General features: G+C 43.7%; 1 protein-coding gene across 3 annotated transcripts in view; it reads left to right on the forward strand.

Moving 5' to 3' along the window:
* ADAMTSL1 (ADAMTS like 1) overlaps positions 1 to 17151 on the forward strand; it is a 341136-nt gene that overhangs the window by 203412 nt on the left and 120573 nt on the right. For all 3 annotated transcript variants that reach the window (XM_075825670.1, XM_075825676.1, XM_075825684.1), the window contains exons 10-12: positions 672 to 722; positions 10233 to 10437; positions 11789 to 11936. In XM_075825670.1, coding sequence (XP_075681785.1) covers positions 672 to 722; positions 10233 to 10437; positions 11789 to 11936 — 404 coding nt within the window. The remainder of the gene's footprint in view (positions 1 to 671; positions 723 to 10232; positions 10438 to 11788; positions 11937 to 17151) is intronic.

The raw sequence follows: 17151 nt of genomic DNA on the forward strand, positions 1-17151 counted from the left end.
CACTGCGAACACTAAAGTCACTAAATATAAATAAATATGCATTACTGCTAAATCTGCTTACAATAGTGAGGTTCTTAGTGTACATTTTGATCAAAAAGTGTTTGCCCACCTGCCACGACAAGGCGACTTCTGTAAGGTGGGGACCTACTCTGCACATACACCCAGAACTGGGACTAAGCCTACATATATATCTGCGGATGGTAGGAACCAGCATTGAACTAATTAAAATCACCCAGGGCAGAATGGGAGGAGTGCAAGAACAAAAATGGAGGCAGTCACTAACCCCACATATATGGATCACATAAACAACACAAAAGTTTGAACAGCACATTCCAACAAAATGATACAAAACATGTATGCAGGTGCAGGAACACCTGTGACTGCAAATATACAGCACACAAAGAATGGCGACAGCACCCTGCGACACTAATGCCACCTAAACCACTAAATATAAATAAATATGCACTAAAGCTAAATCTACTTACAAATAGGGAGGTTCTTATATAGTAGATATGCAGACGGTAACCCGAATGGGGGCTCCCAGCGCAGAGTGAATATAGCCTTAGCTCCCGAAACGTTAAAACAAAAATGTGATAATGATCAAAACATTAAATTAATGATGCTTTGTTACTAAGTATTTAGATTGAGAATTTTTATTTCATTTCTTGCAGTGATGGCTACAAGCAAATTATGCCATATGATCTCTATCATCCTCTTCCTAGGTAAGTCTGTATACATGTGTGAACACTTGGCATTGTAGTCACAGCTATGACTTTACAAATACAAACCTTCGGGATTGAATGTGTAGTGTTGATGAAGTGATGGAAACTTATTGCAGCCAACAATGATGAAGATTTTATTCTAATGTATATTCATACCAACTTGCCACCAATGTTCCCTCTAAGTCTTGGCAGCTCCTAGGGAGCAGGGCAAGTCTCCATCAATGGTGGGCGATATGATGACCAAAAGTAATATAGCGACTAAATAAGAGAATAAGAAAACTTATTTAAATTAGTTTTAATTACTTTATTAGATAGTGCCACACAGACCCCATGTAGATAGCGTCACATCCCCTCCCTGTAAATACTGCCACACACAGCCCCCTGTAGATAGCGCCACACAGCCCCCCTGTACATAGCACCATGCAGCCCCCCTATATAGCACCACACTGCCCCCTGTAGATAATGCCATACAGCCCCCTTGTATATACTGCCACACAGCAATCCCCCTCCCCTTGTATATACTGCCACACAGCAATCCCCCCTCCCTTGTATGTGCTGCCACACAGCATTCCCCCTCTCCCCTTATATATATTGCCACACAGCAACCCTCCTCCCTGTAATGGCAGGAAGGAGGTGAAGGGAAAGTGAGCCCTAATCTACCCACCGCCCTGTCCCTGCCTACTTGCAACGACCCGCCCTAGGCGACGAGGTACAACTGGGCGGCGGTCCCTACGCTGGCTAAGTGCACAGGAAGACAAACGGGGAACACGCAAGGGAAGGGGCAGTAGCCACGGAACGCCACGAGGAAACGGGGCGGCGAACGAACAGTCAGGACCAGGACGAAGTGAGTACACCCGAGCGGGCACGGAGACAGAAGCAAGCAAGGGCAAGCAAAGCAGGTCAAGCAGAACTGCAGCAAGGCAGAAGCACGGCAGAAGCAGGCTGGAGCAAGCAGCAGTGGGGCCAGGAATCCAAAAGAATTACAAGCACTGAGGGAGAGCACAGGGCAGGTAATAAAGGGCAGGGGGCGGAGCTAACTCCGAGAGACCAGGCCGCGATAGGCTCTCCCACTCCTGAGCCTGCCACCCTGGTTGGTGGGAGATGGTGTCAGTCGAACAGGTCTGGCCTCAGGTGTGGATTGATTAATCCCAGGAGTATAGCTAGATGAAGTACCTGGCAGATCCCTAACAGTACTCCCCCTTTTATGAGGGGCCACCGGACCCTTACTAAGGGGACCCGGTTTAGTGGGGAAGAGGAGGTGGAACCTCCTGATCAATACCCCAGCGTGAACATCACGGGCAGGTACCCAAGTCCTCTCCTCCGGCCCGTATCCTTTCCAATGGACCAGGTACTGGAGGGAGCCCTGGACCATCCTACTGTCCATAATCTTGGCCACCTCGAATTCCACCCCCTCAGGGGTGAGAACGGGAACAGGAGGTATCCTCGAGGGGGACCAGGACGGGGAGCAGCGTTTAAGGAGGGAGGCATGGAAGACGTCATGTATGCGAAAGGATGGGGGGAGCTCCAGACGGAAGGATACAGGGTTGAGGACTTCAATGATCTTATAAGGTCCAATGAATCGGGGAGCAAACTTCCTGGACGGGACCTTAAGGCGCAAGTTCCTGGACGACAACCAGACCAAATCCCCGACGACAAACCGGGGGTTAGCAGAACGTCTACTATCCGCCTGAATCTTTTGTGCGCTCTGGGACGCCTCTAGGTTCTTCTGAACCTGGGCCCAGACAGTGCACAGTTCCCGATGAACCTCCTCTACCTCAGGATTATTGGAACAACCAGGGGAGACGGAGGAGAACCTTGGGTTAAACCCGAAATTACAGAAAAACGGGGAGACCCCTGACGAGTTACTGACCCGGTTATTCAGGGAAAATTCAGCAAGGGGAAGGAATGAGACCCAATCGAATTGACAGTCCGAGATGAAACACCTTAAATATTGTTCCAGGGATTGGTTGGTCCTTTCCGTTTGGCCATTAGTTTCGGGATGGAAGGCGGAGGAGAAGGACAGATCAATCTCCAACTTTTTACAAAAGGCTCTCCAAAATAAGGAAACAAATTGTACCCCTCTGTCAGAAACGATATTGACTGGGGCCCCATGGAGACGCAGGATGTGTTTCACGAACAAAGAAGCTAACGTCTTGGCGTTAGGTAGCTTCTTAAGGGGCACAAAGTGGCACATCTTGCTGAAGCGGTCGACTACCACCCACACCACCGACTTGCCCTGAGATGGAGGCAAATCGGTGATAAAATCCATGGAGATATGGGTCCAAGGTCTCTGGGGAATGGGCAAGGAACGTAGTAGGCCCGCAGGTCGGGACCTAGGGGTTTTGGACCTAGCGCAAACCTCACAAGCGGCGACGTAAGCCCTAACATCTTTAGGCAACCCAGGCCACCAATAGTTTCTGGTAATGAGGTGTTTGGTGCCCAAGATGCCAGGATGACCAGATAGAGCGGAGTCATGGTTTTCCCTGAGTACCCTCAGCCGGTATTGCAGGGGAACAAACAGTTTGTCCCCAGGGACGTTCCCGGGAGCTGCACCCTGATCAGCCGCGATATCAGAAGCTAAATCAGAATCCGTGGCAGAGACGATTATACCAGGGGGTAAAATACAAGCGGGATCCTTCTCGGAAGGAGGATTGGCCATGAAACTACGTGACAGAGCGTCAGCCTTAATATTCTTGGACCCAGCCCTATAGGTAACCAAGAAATTAAATCTGGTAAAGAATAGTGCCCACCGAGCTTGTCTAGGATTAAGCCTCCGGGCCGATTCTAGGAAAACCAGATTCTTGTGATCCGTAAGGACCGTTACCTGGTGTCTGGCCCCCTCCAGGAAGTGCCGCCACTCCTCAAACGCCCATTTAATGGCTAGAAGTTCGCGGTTGCCAATATCATAGTTACTCTCCGTGGGCGAAAACTTCCTAGAGAAGTAAGCACAGGGGCGGAGATGGGTGAGGGAGCTGGTACCCTGGGACAAGACGGCCCCCACTCCCACCTCGGAAGCGTCAACCTCCACAATAAATGGCTCCTCTTGGTTGGGCTGAATCAGCACGGGGGCCGAGATAAAGCACTTCTTGAGAGTCTCAAAGGCCTGGACGGCCTCAGGGGGCCAATGGAGGACATCGGCACCCTTGCGGGTGAGGTCCGTAAGAGGCTTAGCGACGACCGAGAAGTTGGCAATAAATCTCCTGTAATAGTTGGCGAACCCTAAAAAACACTGTAACGCCTTAAGGGAGGCAGGTTGGACCCATTCCGCCACAGCTTGAACCTTGGCAGGGTCCATGCGGAATTCATGAGGAGTGAGGATTTGCCCTAAAAATGGTATCTCCTGTACCCCAAAGACACATTTTTCAGTCTTAGCAAACAGATTATTCTCCCGAAGGACCTGGAGCACCTTCCTGACATGCTCCACGTGGGAGGACCAGTCCTTGGAAAACACCAGTATGTCATCAAGGTACACAACAAGAAATATCCCCAGGTAATCTCTCAGGATTTCATTAATAAAATTCTGGAAGACAGCAGGGGCATTACACAACCCAAAGGGCATGACCAGGTATTCGAAATGACCCTCGGGTGTGTTGAACGCAGTTTTCCACTCATCCCCCTCTTTGATGCGGATAAGGTTATATGCCCCCCGTAGATCGAACTTAGAAAACCACTGGGCTCCCTGAACCTGATTAAAAAGATCCGGAATCAAAGGAAGTGGGTACTGGTTCCTTACGGTGACCTTATTCAGGTTACGATAATCAATGCACGGCCTAAGACCACCATCCTTCTTCCCCACGAAGAAGAAGCCAGCACCTACAGGAGAAGTCGAGGGGCGAATGAAACCCTTGGCCAGGCATTCTTGGATATATACCCTCATCGCTTCACGTTCAGGACATGAAAGATTAAATATCCTACCCTTAGGAAGCTTGGCACCAGGCACCAAATCGATGGCGCAATCGTAATCTCTATGGGGGGGCAACACCTCAGAGGCCTCCTTGGAAAACACATCGGCGAAGTCCTGAACAAACTCAGGAAGCGTGTTTACCTCCTCCCGGGGAGAAATAGAGTTAACAGAAAGACATGACATCAGACATTCATTACCCCATTTGGTGAGATCCCCAGTATTCCAATCAAACGTGGGATTATGCAACTGCAACCAGGGAAGACCTAATACCAGATCAGACGATAATCCCTGCATCACCAGTACAGAGCACTGCTCCAAATGCATGGAGCCAACCAGGAGTTCAAAAACAGGGGTATGCTGAGTAAAATAACCATTAGCAAGGGGGGTTGAGTCGATTCCTACTACAGGGATAGGATAAGGTAAATCAATACAAGGCATCTTTAGAGACATAGCAAATTCCACAGACATGATATTAGCAGATGAGCCAGAATCCACGAAAGCACTGCCCGTGGCAGACCGGCCAGCAAACGAGACCTGAAAGGGAAGCAAAATTTTATTGCGTTTCACATTAACGGGAAATACCTGTGCGCCCAAGTGACCTCCCCGATGATCACTTAGGCGCGGAAGTTTTCCGGCTTCTTATTCTTGCGCCTGGGACAGGTGTTCAGTAGATGCTTGTCGTCCCCACAGTAGAAGCAGAGACCATTCATTCTGCGAAACTCCCTACGTTGTCGAGGGGACATGGAGGCCCCGAGTTGCATAGGTACCTCCGAGTCCTCCGTGGAGGGGCGAGGAGACGGGACCTCGGGGGGAATCGCAGAAAAGTCAGAGGGGAGCACACTGAAGCGTTCTAGCTGACGTTCCCTGAGACGTCGGTCAAGTCGTACTGCTAGGGCCATAACCTGGTCAAGGGAGTCAGGCGAGGGGTAGCTAACCAGCAGATCCTTCAGGGCGTCAGATAATCCTAACCTAAACTGGCACCTTAGGGCCGGATCGTTCCACTGAGAAGCTACGCACCACTTCCTAAAATCAGAACAGTATTCCTCAACCGGTCTCCTACCCTGACGTAAGGTCACCAGCTGACTCTCGGCTAAAGCAGTCCTGTCAGTCTCGTCGTAAATGAGTCCGAGGGCAGAGAAAAAACGATCAACAGAGGAAAGTTCAGGGGCGTCAGGAGCCAAGGAGAAGGCCCACTCTTGGGGCCCTTCCTGGAGTCGGGATATGATGATACCCACCCGCTGGTTCTCGGAACCTGAGGAGTGGGGCTTTAGGCGGAAATACAGTCTGCAACTCTCCCGGAAGGAGAGAAACGTCTTACGGTCCCCTGAAAACCGGTCAGGTAACTTGAGGTCGGGTTCTAGAGGTGAGGTGAGGGGTACTACTAAAGCAGCGTCACCCTGATTGACCCTTTGGGCCAGGGCCTGGACCTGTAGGGAGAGGCCCTGCATCTGCTGGGTCAGGGTCTCAAGGGGGTCCATGATAGCGTCAGCGTAGGAGAAAGGGTAGACTAGGTAAGGGCTTGTAATTATGTAATGGCAGGAAGGAGGTGAAGGGAAAGTGAGCCCTAATCTACCCACCGCCCTGTCCCTGCCTACTTGCAACGACCCGCCCTAGGCGACGAGGTACAACTGGGCGGCGGTCCCTACGCTGGCTAAGTGCACAGGAAGACAAACGGGGAACACGCAAGGGAAGGGGCAGTAGCCACGGAACGCCACGAGGAAACGGGGCGGCGAACGAACAGTCAGGACCAGGACGAAGTGAGTACACCCGAGCAGGCACAGAGACAGAAGCAAGCCAGGGCAAGCAAAGCAGGTCAAGCAGAACTGCAGCAAGGCAGAAGCACGGCAGAAGCAGGCTGGAGCAAGCAGCAGTGGGGCCAGGAATCCAAAAGAATTACAAGCACTGAGGGAGAGCACAGGGCAGGTAATAAAGGGCAGGGGGCGGAGCTAACTCCGAGAGACCAGGCCGCGATAGGCTCTCCCACTCCTGAGCCTGCCACCCTGGTTGGTGGGAGATGGTGTCAGTCGAACAGGTCTGGCCTCAGGTGTGGATTGATTAATCCCAGGAGTATAGCTAGATGAAGTACCTGGCAGATCCCTAACACTCCCCTTGTATATACTGCCACACAGCATTCCCCCCTCCCCTTGTATATACTGCCACACAGCAATCTCTCCCATTGTATATACTGCCACACAGCAATCCCCCCTCCCCTTGTATATGGTGCTACACAGCACTCCCCCCTGTATATAATGCTATACAGCCCCCCTCTCCCCTTGTATATACTGTCACACAGCCCCCCCTTCCCCTTGTATATAGTGCTACCTACACAGCAATCCCCCCCTGTATATTACAACACACAAATTCCCCCCCATGTATATACTGCCACATAGCAATCCCCCTCCCCTTGTATATAGTGCTACACAGCAATTCCCCCCTGTATATTAACACCCAGCCCCCTCAAAAAACAAAAGATTGTACTTACCTTGCCCCGCTCCCACGACTGACAGAGCGCTACACTGCCTCTCTGGTGGGACACATGCGCAGACGTGATGATGTGACGTTATCACGCCAGCCTGCGCAGGGAGTCTTCCCAGCGCCTTATAGGCTGCGGGTCTAACGTGGCCTGCAGCCTATAGTATTCATTTGTATCTGCGTCTTGAGGACACACATACAAGTGAATGTGGCTGTCGCTAGAGCTGGAGCCCCCTCCGGTGCTAGCGACGCCACTGCATCTGCCCGCCGATCGGGACAGTGTGCGGGCTTTAAACTTTAGTGAGCAGGCGGACTGTGTAAGGTGCATGGCCGCGCAGCACCTTGTAGGGAACACTGCTTGCCACCTCAGCAGACCGGCGAGAACATGTATCTGTGGCATTCGGAGAGGAGGGCCCATATAAAAACTTTTCTTGTTCATGCCACCAAACAGACCAACAACTGGGACAACTTGTTCCCCTAATTCCCTCTCCACGACTCTTTAGTAGATTCCTTTAATTGCTAATGTTGCAGTGCTTCTGGAAAGGGGAGATCTTTACACATTCTCACCACCCATTAGAAAAGGGGATAGACCATCTTTCTACAGTGGGCTTATAGCCGCTACATAGGCTGCATTTTATGCTACGCACGCCCATGAACATAGTTGACCTGCTCATTTAGGAAATTAGTGATTATCTATAGCTTTCAGGTAAACAAATAAGAAAATGTTGAACCCTGGCATCAGGGAGACAGCAAATCATTCGGTTGAGGTGGTCTTGGCGACAAATTGTTATATTTGTTTTCCTGATAATAGAATTCCCTATAATCACTAACTGTCTTGCTCTATCTTCATTGCCATCCTCCCTGACTGCTAGCTGAGTTGTTCTCCCGGCTGTTAGGGAGATCAGTAACCACTAGGGCTGCTATTTCTGAGACTGACACCCTCGCATCATTACCCGATTTTGCAATTTTGCTTGGAATAACAGAAACAGGAGTGGCTTTCCTTTTCTGGGTATCCTTTCTACTGCCCCTAACTACATTAACCCAGCTACTTGCCTGGTCCTTCTAACCCATTTCTCCACCCTCCAGATTTAACCCACTAACTGTGTGCTCCGTGAGCAGCATGCTTCGCTCAAGATTGTCTATCGTCCTCAGTGTGGCATTTTGCTCCTCCGGATCTCTAATGCGAGCTTCCAGGTGAACAACATACTCACATCTGCCACAGAGGTATTCACCCTGGAATTCCTGCTCTAGTCATGTATACATGTGACAAACTGTTCACTGAAGAATACCTCCGATCTTGCTATCCATTATCCCAATTATAGAGAACAGTGAACAATAAAAAAAAAAAAAGTAGACTACTTACAGGAACTTTAACTCCACCTTGTAACTCTTTTTTTTTTTTAACTCCACTTATGCACAAGCCACTTGTCCAGCAAGCCCAGTTCGGTTGGGTTTGAAAATAGACCAAAACTGATAGCCATAAACAAAGCCCTAAGTAACAAATCTTGGTTAGTTGTTTGAGATTACAATATCTTTTTTTCCTTTACATTTTTATTCAGATAAAAATGTATATTATATATAAAATATGATAATGTGATATTTGCCATCTACGCTGCCATGCCATTTCTTATTTAAGGGATTGTCTCATGAAGACAGCCCTGACCATAGGGCATATGGACATCATACTTAGAGGTCCACCGCTTGGGACACCTCTCTATGAGTCAGAACAGAAAGCCTCTCTCTGTTCTGGATGGCCACTATGTATTACTAAATTTTTCCTGCAAGGGAGATGCCCGGCTTCCCCGAGCAAAATCAGCTGTTCGTTTGGGGTATCGGGACCCTGACCCTCAGCGATAAAAATCAGGTTTCACTTATTTGAATGCACACAATTATACATGAATGGGCCTGCAGTGTTTTATTTACCTCTTCTGCGGCTAGTCCATTACGTTTGATTACCTTGTAAAAAGTAAAGTATTGGCCAGTTTTACATTTTCATCTGAGCTTAACCCTTGAACTGCTGTCATGGGCATCATGTGTTATTTCATATGGTTCAATGTATCACAAAAGAGTTAAATAGAAGCCGCTTCATAGCAAAAGTGAGGACTAGTTTTCAAAGTAACATGATTCCTTCATTGCTTCTGCTTCTGAAATCATTTTTTTAATGACCTCAGCTTCCAGCCTGGCTACTCATGAGTGTAAAAATATTAGTTTTAAGTCTCATTTTACAGGTCTAAAGTCAGGGCTGCCTTAATGATCGAAAGTAAGTCCCCGACCATCTCCCTTGGAAACCTGATGCTTGCTATATTTCCTTGTACAATACCTTATATAGAAAATATACAGTAGCAGCAATTTTCTGAGCTCACGTGTCACTGTTCTTTTTCACTTTTTAATTTTCGATAGCACATTATATAAGCCGAGGTTACATAGACCTGCTGCAATACTTTTTGCAACTAGTAGGAGGACTAGTAAAAACTTACTATGATGTAGTGTCGTAAACTAGAAATCTGTTTTACCATCTAAAAAATGAAGTACAGTGATATTAAAAAAGAGTGTCGATGAAATAAGCAGATGGACGTTTGTAACACTGTTTTTATTGCTTTTCCATATTCTATAACTGTTGTATTTCCCCATATATAATGCTTTCTCTATGGGAAGTCTTGGTGCTAAGACTATTAAGTGAATGTGTAAAACTTTGGAAACACGTCACAAATCCTTTTATGTGTCAAAATCAATACTAATCTTAAAAATTAAGCAGATGGGTCGACTGTGATGCAACAATCTTATAATTTAGTGGAATTAGCTAGGTAGATGTCAGACACATATCACTTTGTCACTTTTTCCAGACACTTTAGACGCCACTCCTCGGGAGACAAAGGATCGGATGGCTAAAATATAACTTGTCGAATATTTTTTCCCCTAAATGGCAAACATTCGTAGACAGTGAGGCTGTGACAATTGATCCTGTCCAAAATCGACAGGATTCACCAATAAATATCGAATCTGTATGGCCAGTCTTTGTGGTTACTGAGGGTAATTTTATTGAATTTATTGACTTAAATTCTCAAAATCTAGCAACTAGAATTTTTTTTAAACCACAGTACTAACATAGATAAACCTTTATATTTCTTGCTAAGATGGGAAAATACACCCTGGACTGCTTGCTCCTCATCTTGTGGTGGAGGGATACAAAGCCGAACAGTCTCCTGTGTGGAAGAAGACATGCAAGGGCAGATTAGCTCTGTGGAAGAATGGAAATGTATGTACACTCCAAAGATGCCTATAGTCCAACCATGCAACATTTTTGATTGTCCAAAATGGTTGGCTCAAGAATGGTCACCGGTGAGTATCTCATACTAAATTGGTTTTTCATCCCAAAGTAAAATGATTTAAGATAGACTGATTGTTCTGTCTATCTCAAAGACAGAAATAAAGAAAGATCTATACATAGATATATAGATGTAATCATAGAAAGGGCCTTTTTCATGGTGCAATTACAGTGTATAAAAATATTGAGTAAAAGTTTGCAAGCATTGACCCGTGTAAATATGTGCAGTGATTGCATGATCAGTGAGAAACTGCTCATCTGTTGTTGGTCGAAACTTTTATCATTTGTCTGCGGTGCATGCCCTCGTGTAAACAGGCACTGGTAGAAAATACAGGAGGTGGGGAATTGTTACATACAGTATAAATGCATGTCTTTCGAACTCGATTGTCAATCGGCACTCGTTTTTAGAAATGTATCTTCCCATGTAAAAGAACCCTAAGTCATGATGAAAATGGATGGAATTAACATTCAAATGCACTATATCATTGAAAGGTCTTCTCCAAGAAAGAACCATGAGTAAATATAGTTTGTCTCGAGACTCCTAGAAGTGGAGCAGTGACTGTTTATATGATCACAAGAAAATAAGGTCAATATAAATAACTAGATTACTAAACATTCAGGTGAATTAACCTTTAGAAATAGTTAACCAAACATTGTACATATAGTGATATTACCCCTCAGAATCTTTAATCTCTCTCCCACTCTCTTGTATCTTCCCTGTCTTGAGGGTTAATATCACTGGGATCATTTTGGATTCACCATGCCCACCAGTGAGGATCCATAGCTGATCCTCGCTGGTGATCATGGTGAATCATAAAGAGAAAGGTATTCTCACACAGTTAGTGCTAATATCCCAACACTACAGGATAATAAGAGCACACTTGATTGGTTGCTGCACACATATACTACACTTTTTCATGGGCTGATTGGATACTGCCTGGTTGGATAAAAGATACATGAACACTGTCCATGCAGGTTACATTGACCACATTACATTCAGCTTCTTATCCTACTCACACAGCTGTGTGGTGTGCTATTAACCCTTTAATAGTCCAAATGCATTGACTTATTCGACTACACATTCAATTCATCTGAACTGACAGAATCGGCTGAGACAGAACAATACAGCTTCTATGTATACAGCATACATAGAAGCTGTATCTCAAAAAGTAAAAAAATAATAATTAAAAGTGACTTTTAAAGTCGTTTAAAAACACTTTATACGTTCAATTTTTAAAAAATATGCTTACAAAGGTGTACAGAGACTTTAAATTCAGATGACAGGTCACTTCACTGATTAAATTGATACATTTGCTAATTTGCTAATTTTTTTAATGTGGCTTGTTATGTTTATATGTTTTCTAGTGCACTGTCACCTGTGGCCATGGACTTAGGTACCGAGTAGTTCTTTGCATAGATCACAGAGGCATCCATACAGGAGGCTGTAGCCCAAAAACAAAGCCTCACATCAAGGAGGAATGTACTGTACCCATACCTTGCTTCAAGATGAAAGGTAAGTCACACCATGCACTATGTCTAGCAGTTTAACTTCAGAGATTAACCAGGTTTTGCTAACAAACTTATTTCAAATGAGTACAGTAAAATAAGTTGTTTCTCTTCCTTTTTACATCAATTCAGTCTTAACTTTATAGCTGTTTCTAGAAGATGGTGACTATAGTACCATCTACCATCATTTCAAAATTAGTTTGAAAATCCTGAGATGCACAAGGTAGACCATTAAAAGAATGACTACTTTTGGTAACCAGGGGCACTGTATTTTTTTTTTATAATCAAATTGGAAATAGTTGTGGTTAGTGATTGGCTAGGGATTCTTAGTAAAAACATAGGTCTTTTGTCATTTATTGCTTATAAAGTTATGTGTAAAGGTCTCATCTTGATATTTAGCTCTGATCTTTTACTGTCAACAACTAAATTTGAAAAGGATCCTTTAACCTTCTGCACTTAATCCAAATGTATGTACTGTATGAACAGAAAATTAAAATGTAAACCTTTCGTCTGATAACCGATACCCAATAGATTGATTCCAACTAGTTAGTAAGTTAGCACTGATTTAATTGAAGTCTTTATACAGGCTTGACTAATTAGAATGTGGTTAAGTTCAGTAGGTTTCTCATGTGCCACTGTTTAGACTGTAGTCAGACAAGGTTCACACACAACTTTTACTTAATTTGATTTCCAACATTATATGTTTGTCTATGTTTATGCAATAGTAATTGTGTGAGTGCTCTGGGAATTTCCCATATTTACAGATCTATACAGTAAATAATTCTGATTCCGTTAGTAGTAGTAGTAGTAGTAGTAGTAGTAGTAGTAGAAGTAATAGTAGTAGTAGTAATAGTAGTAGCAGTAGCAGTAGTAGTAGTAGTAGCAGTAGCAGTAGCAGCAGTAGCAGCAGTAGCAGTAGCAGCAGTAGCAGTAGCAGCAGTAGCAGTAGCAGTAGCAGTAGTAGCAGTAGCAGCAGCAGCAGCAGCAGCAGTAGCAGCAGTAGCAGTAGCAGCAGCAGCAGCTGCAGCAGCAGCAGCAGTAGCATCAGCAGCAGTAGTAGTAGCAGCAGCAGCAGTAGTAGTAGCAGTAGCAGTAGCAGCAGTAGCAGTATAGTAGTAGTAGTAGCAGCAGCAGTAGCAGCAGTAGCAGTAGCAGCAGTAGCAGTAGCAGCAGCAGTAGCAGTAGCAGCAGCAGTAGCAGTAGCAGCAGCAGCAGCAGCAGTAGCAGTAGCAGCAGCAGTAGCAGTAGCAGCAGCAGCAGTAGTAGCAGTAGTAGCAGCAGTAGCAGTAGCAGTAGCAGCAGTAGCAGTAGCAGCAGCAGCAGTAGTAGCAGTAGCAGTAGCAGTAGCAGTAGTAGTAGCAGTAGCAGTAGTAGTAGTAGTAGTAGCAGTAGTAGTAGTAGTAGTAGTAGTAGTAGTAGTAGTAGATACCATTTGATGGATAAGGAACAATATCTCTTTAGCATTTCTATTAGTAATACATTAGCAGAAGCCACACAATATATATATATATCATAGTATTCACATGGCAGGCATTGTGAGTTTGAGAAAATAGAGTAGTCCAAACTTTTATTTTGGAAAAGCCATAGATGTCCTTCACCTCGTTTCTGTTATAATGCATATTGTCTTAGCTAAAACATTGTTAGCAAAATACATTTTTGGCAACCCCTATATCATAAATTGAATGTAATAGTGCAAAGGAGCTTTGGTTGGTTCAGAGTCTTCTTAAGATAAAGCACTATTAAAATGTGCTTGTTATATGGACGCCTTACCCACTACAGTATATTCTTATAAATCCCAAAGAGGATAAAAGTTATGCAATTTTGTTCCTCTAGAATAGTATGTGATAGTAAGGTGAAAAAGATCTTATTAAGAATTGAATGGGATTGTTTTTAAATGAAGCAATTTTCTTGTGATATTTTACTGAAAACAAAGTTGCAAAAGTTTACTTAGCAAAACGTTCATATACTTCCTCTGTAAACAAATATGCTAATACAATGTTGATACTCATTAGACAGGGACATCTTTTCACATCTTATTTCATTGGATAAAATCTGAGATTCAGGTTAGAATTCTGAATCTTAAAAATAACCTTTCACCTGCCCATACATGTGCAGCTGAGTATCCTTCTCCTTGTCTGCCGAGAGCTGAAGAGTGAGAGTGTGCGCGCGCATGCGTGCTCTCCTCTCTCCTGCTCTTGCACTGTCCGCAACAGTGACACGCACCCATTGCCAGTTCGGCAGACAAGTACAAGACTGTGTGGTCTCTTGCGAGAGATCAGTCTTGTCCTTGTCTGCCGAGAGCTGAAGAGTGAGAACGTGCGCGCGCACACGCTCTCCTCTCTCCAGCTTTTGCTGTGATACTGTCCATAGCTGATTGGACAGTCTCACAGCCATGTTACACGCCCCCTTGCCATTACACGCCCCATTGACAGTTCAGGGGGTTATTTAAATATCTGGCCCCAAATATAACGGCACTGATATCTAAATAACGGAGGAGCAAAATATTATAGAGGGAGAGAAGCCGAGCTGGTTTATAGGATTTGAAGCAGGAATTCTGACTCCTAAGAAAGACTGTGAGAGTCCTGCTAACCCCTCCCACACACAGTGATTGACAGCCTTCCCTGTACACACACTGATACAAGTAAATCTGTCAATCACTGTGTGGGGGCGGGGTTAGGGAATGCATAAATCATCTGACAGATTCCCTTTAAAGCAAATTATTTTATTATTCAATGGATCTATTTTATTTTCTATTTACACATTTGTATGAACTACTGTAGGAGAATACCTGGTTAGTTTACAGTTTTAATTCTGATCACTATAACAATTTTAACTGTACTGATATGAAAACAAACTTTACATGTATAGTTTTACTTATGGATAGCCTTCTTTGAACTGATCTTATTTTAAACCTATAAAGTCTATAGTGAGTGATTTGTGCACAAATTTAATGAACACTCAAAACAGAGGCGTTTGGGATAAGTAGTAGAAAAATTGTGGGGGAGGGGCACTGTAGAGTAGCAGATTGATCAATTTTTTTTTACTGTGGAACCATATATTGCATAAAAATATGGCATATGGATGAAAACTAGTTTTGATGGAAACTGCTAGGATGCAATGTTAGTCTTAATAGTAAAGGCAAAGGATGGGCTTAGACAGAATCTCTGGGCAGGGTCACCAGGTTGCTTTTACCCACATTTTCCTGCCGCCCCCTCTCATTTTTTCAGGGTTGTAAATTGTGCACCATCCATTGTGTTTACAATTCTTATACTTACAAATTGTATACAAGAGAAACAAAATAGAACAAGTTATACACTTTACAAATTTAGATATTTACAATTGCTAAACATATAAAACACCATAAATTAAAACCATGTTTTGTCAGCATTAGAAATACTTCAACTGCCTATAACCTTAAAACATCTCTAAAAGCTTATAAAACGTTAAAAAAAAAAAAACATTAAGTAAAAAGACTTGTGTGGGACATATTGAGCAATTTTATTTATCATTTGTAAGACCCTGAGAAAAATTATCCTGGGGTCAAACTGGGAGGCTTACCACACATGACCATCTACTATCTATCTGCTTTGTGTCTTCACCTTCTGCTACAGATGTGAATTGACTATACTTCAGCATACCTTCCAATTTTGCAGTTCCCACACAGGACCAGAGCGCTTGCAGTTTATTACAATATAACCTCTCATATCATGACACGGAGGACAATAAAACCCATATCCATATGTGAGGAAATGGTAGAAACAACATTTTGCCATAACATTGGATCAAGATCAGTCACCCTTGTCAGCTAATGAATTCCTTGCATGGATTTCACTACCTTGAGAGCAAATATCTGAGAAATATGGTTGGCTAATTGAAGGAAAAATTAAATGGATTGGAGAATAAGACAGCGTGTTTGACATTTTGTGTCCTGTTTTTCATCAGTAATAACTAAACAAAATATGTTTCTCATTCTTGAAGTGCAGCTCTGCGGATGGGCTGATAAGATGGGTTTTGGGACTTTGTATTGTACGATGTTGCTTTCCTGCTAAAACTTTTCAAGTCCTGATTTCATCTATAGACACAGGTCTCCTTTTATAATGCTTTAAGCCACATCTTGATTATCTTCACAGACACCATGTTGGGTCTCATATTACTTTGTAAAGCTTCTTCAGAACTTGTGGGCCCAGTTTCTTTTATAGGTTTTCTCAGCATAGCATTTCTTGCTTCCAAGCAGCTTGTTATATTTTTAACATGTGTTTGTGAGGCCAGAAGATTCCATGTATTAAATTGTATGTGTTGTTTGAAGAAGTGGAAATGATATTACCCTTTCAACAGCTTGGCCAGCTGTAACACAACCGTCATTTATGTATTCCAGTTGTATTGCAAGTTAGTATTTTACACATTCGGTTTTAGTTTCCACTTTTGGAACTAATAACTTGTATCAATATAAAAATATCACATCTTGTTATAGTCTTTTGCTGATCTGTTTACTATTACTTGATGTTTGTGCTTTTTTTTATAGAACGGTTTATGCTATCAATGATTAGTGCAAGTCAGCAAAAAGTATTCTGCCATTTCTACTGCCTTATTATGTATTATAATATCCAAACTGTGGCTATTATGCAATGTACTCACACTTGGGGTTTCTAAGTAAATGGATCAAGAAACCCATAATAGTGATTTATAGGTCATTTGAGCTCATTTGTTGGATATGTTCTCATGGGAATTGCATAAAGAAAGACCAAATTTTACCATAACTTACTTGAAAATGCCACCTTAAAGCAAACACTAGGAAGTAGTTCGTATGTGAAAATATAATTTATATAGATTATTTCATATAAATGAATAGCCATGAAATGACTGCATGTTTTGAGATTAAGTTACTTTATTAACCTAGGGGAGAGACCAGCATTTTTTTATTTAAATTCTTTATTTATGCAAATATCACTAGGCCAGAGTACAGCCCACCATGGGGCACAGCCCAACATATGCAAAAAAGTGAGCGGCAGGCACCGTAAAGGTGTAAGCTGTGGAGTCAGAATGTTGGATTTTTTAATAAAACACAAAGTGGAAATAATGGAGTAAGAACAATGGGCTGGGAGATGAAAGAGGATGGACCAAGGTGCAAAAATAATGAGAGAGATGGTGGAAGAATTTAAGATTAGTACAAAAGAGGAAGGGGGGGAGGTAAAGAGAGAGTTACAGATGAAAGAGCCATAATG

This window comes from Rhinoderma darwinii, chromosome 1, assembly GCF_050947455.1.
Source record: "Rhinoderma darwinii isolate aRhiDar2 chromosome 1, aRhiDar2.hap1, whole genome shotgun sequence".
In the NCBI taxonomy this organism is placed as follows: Eukaryota; Metazoa; Chordata; class Amphibia; order Anura; family Rhinodermatidae; genus Rhinoderma; species Rhinoderma darwinii.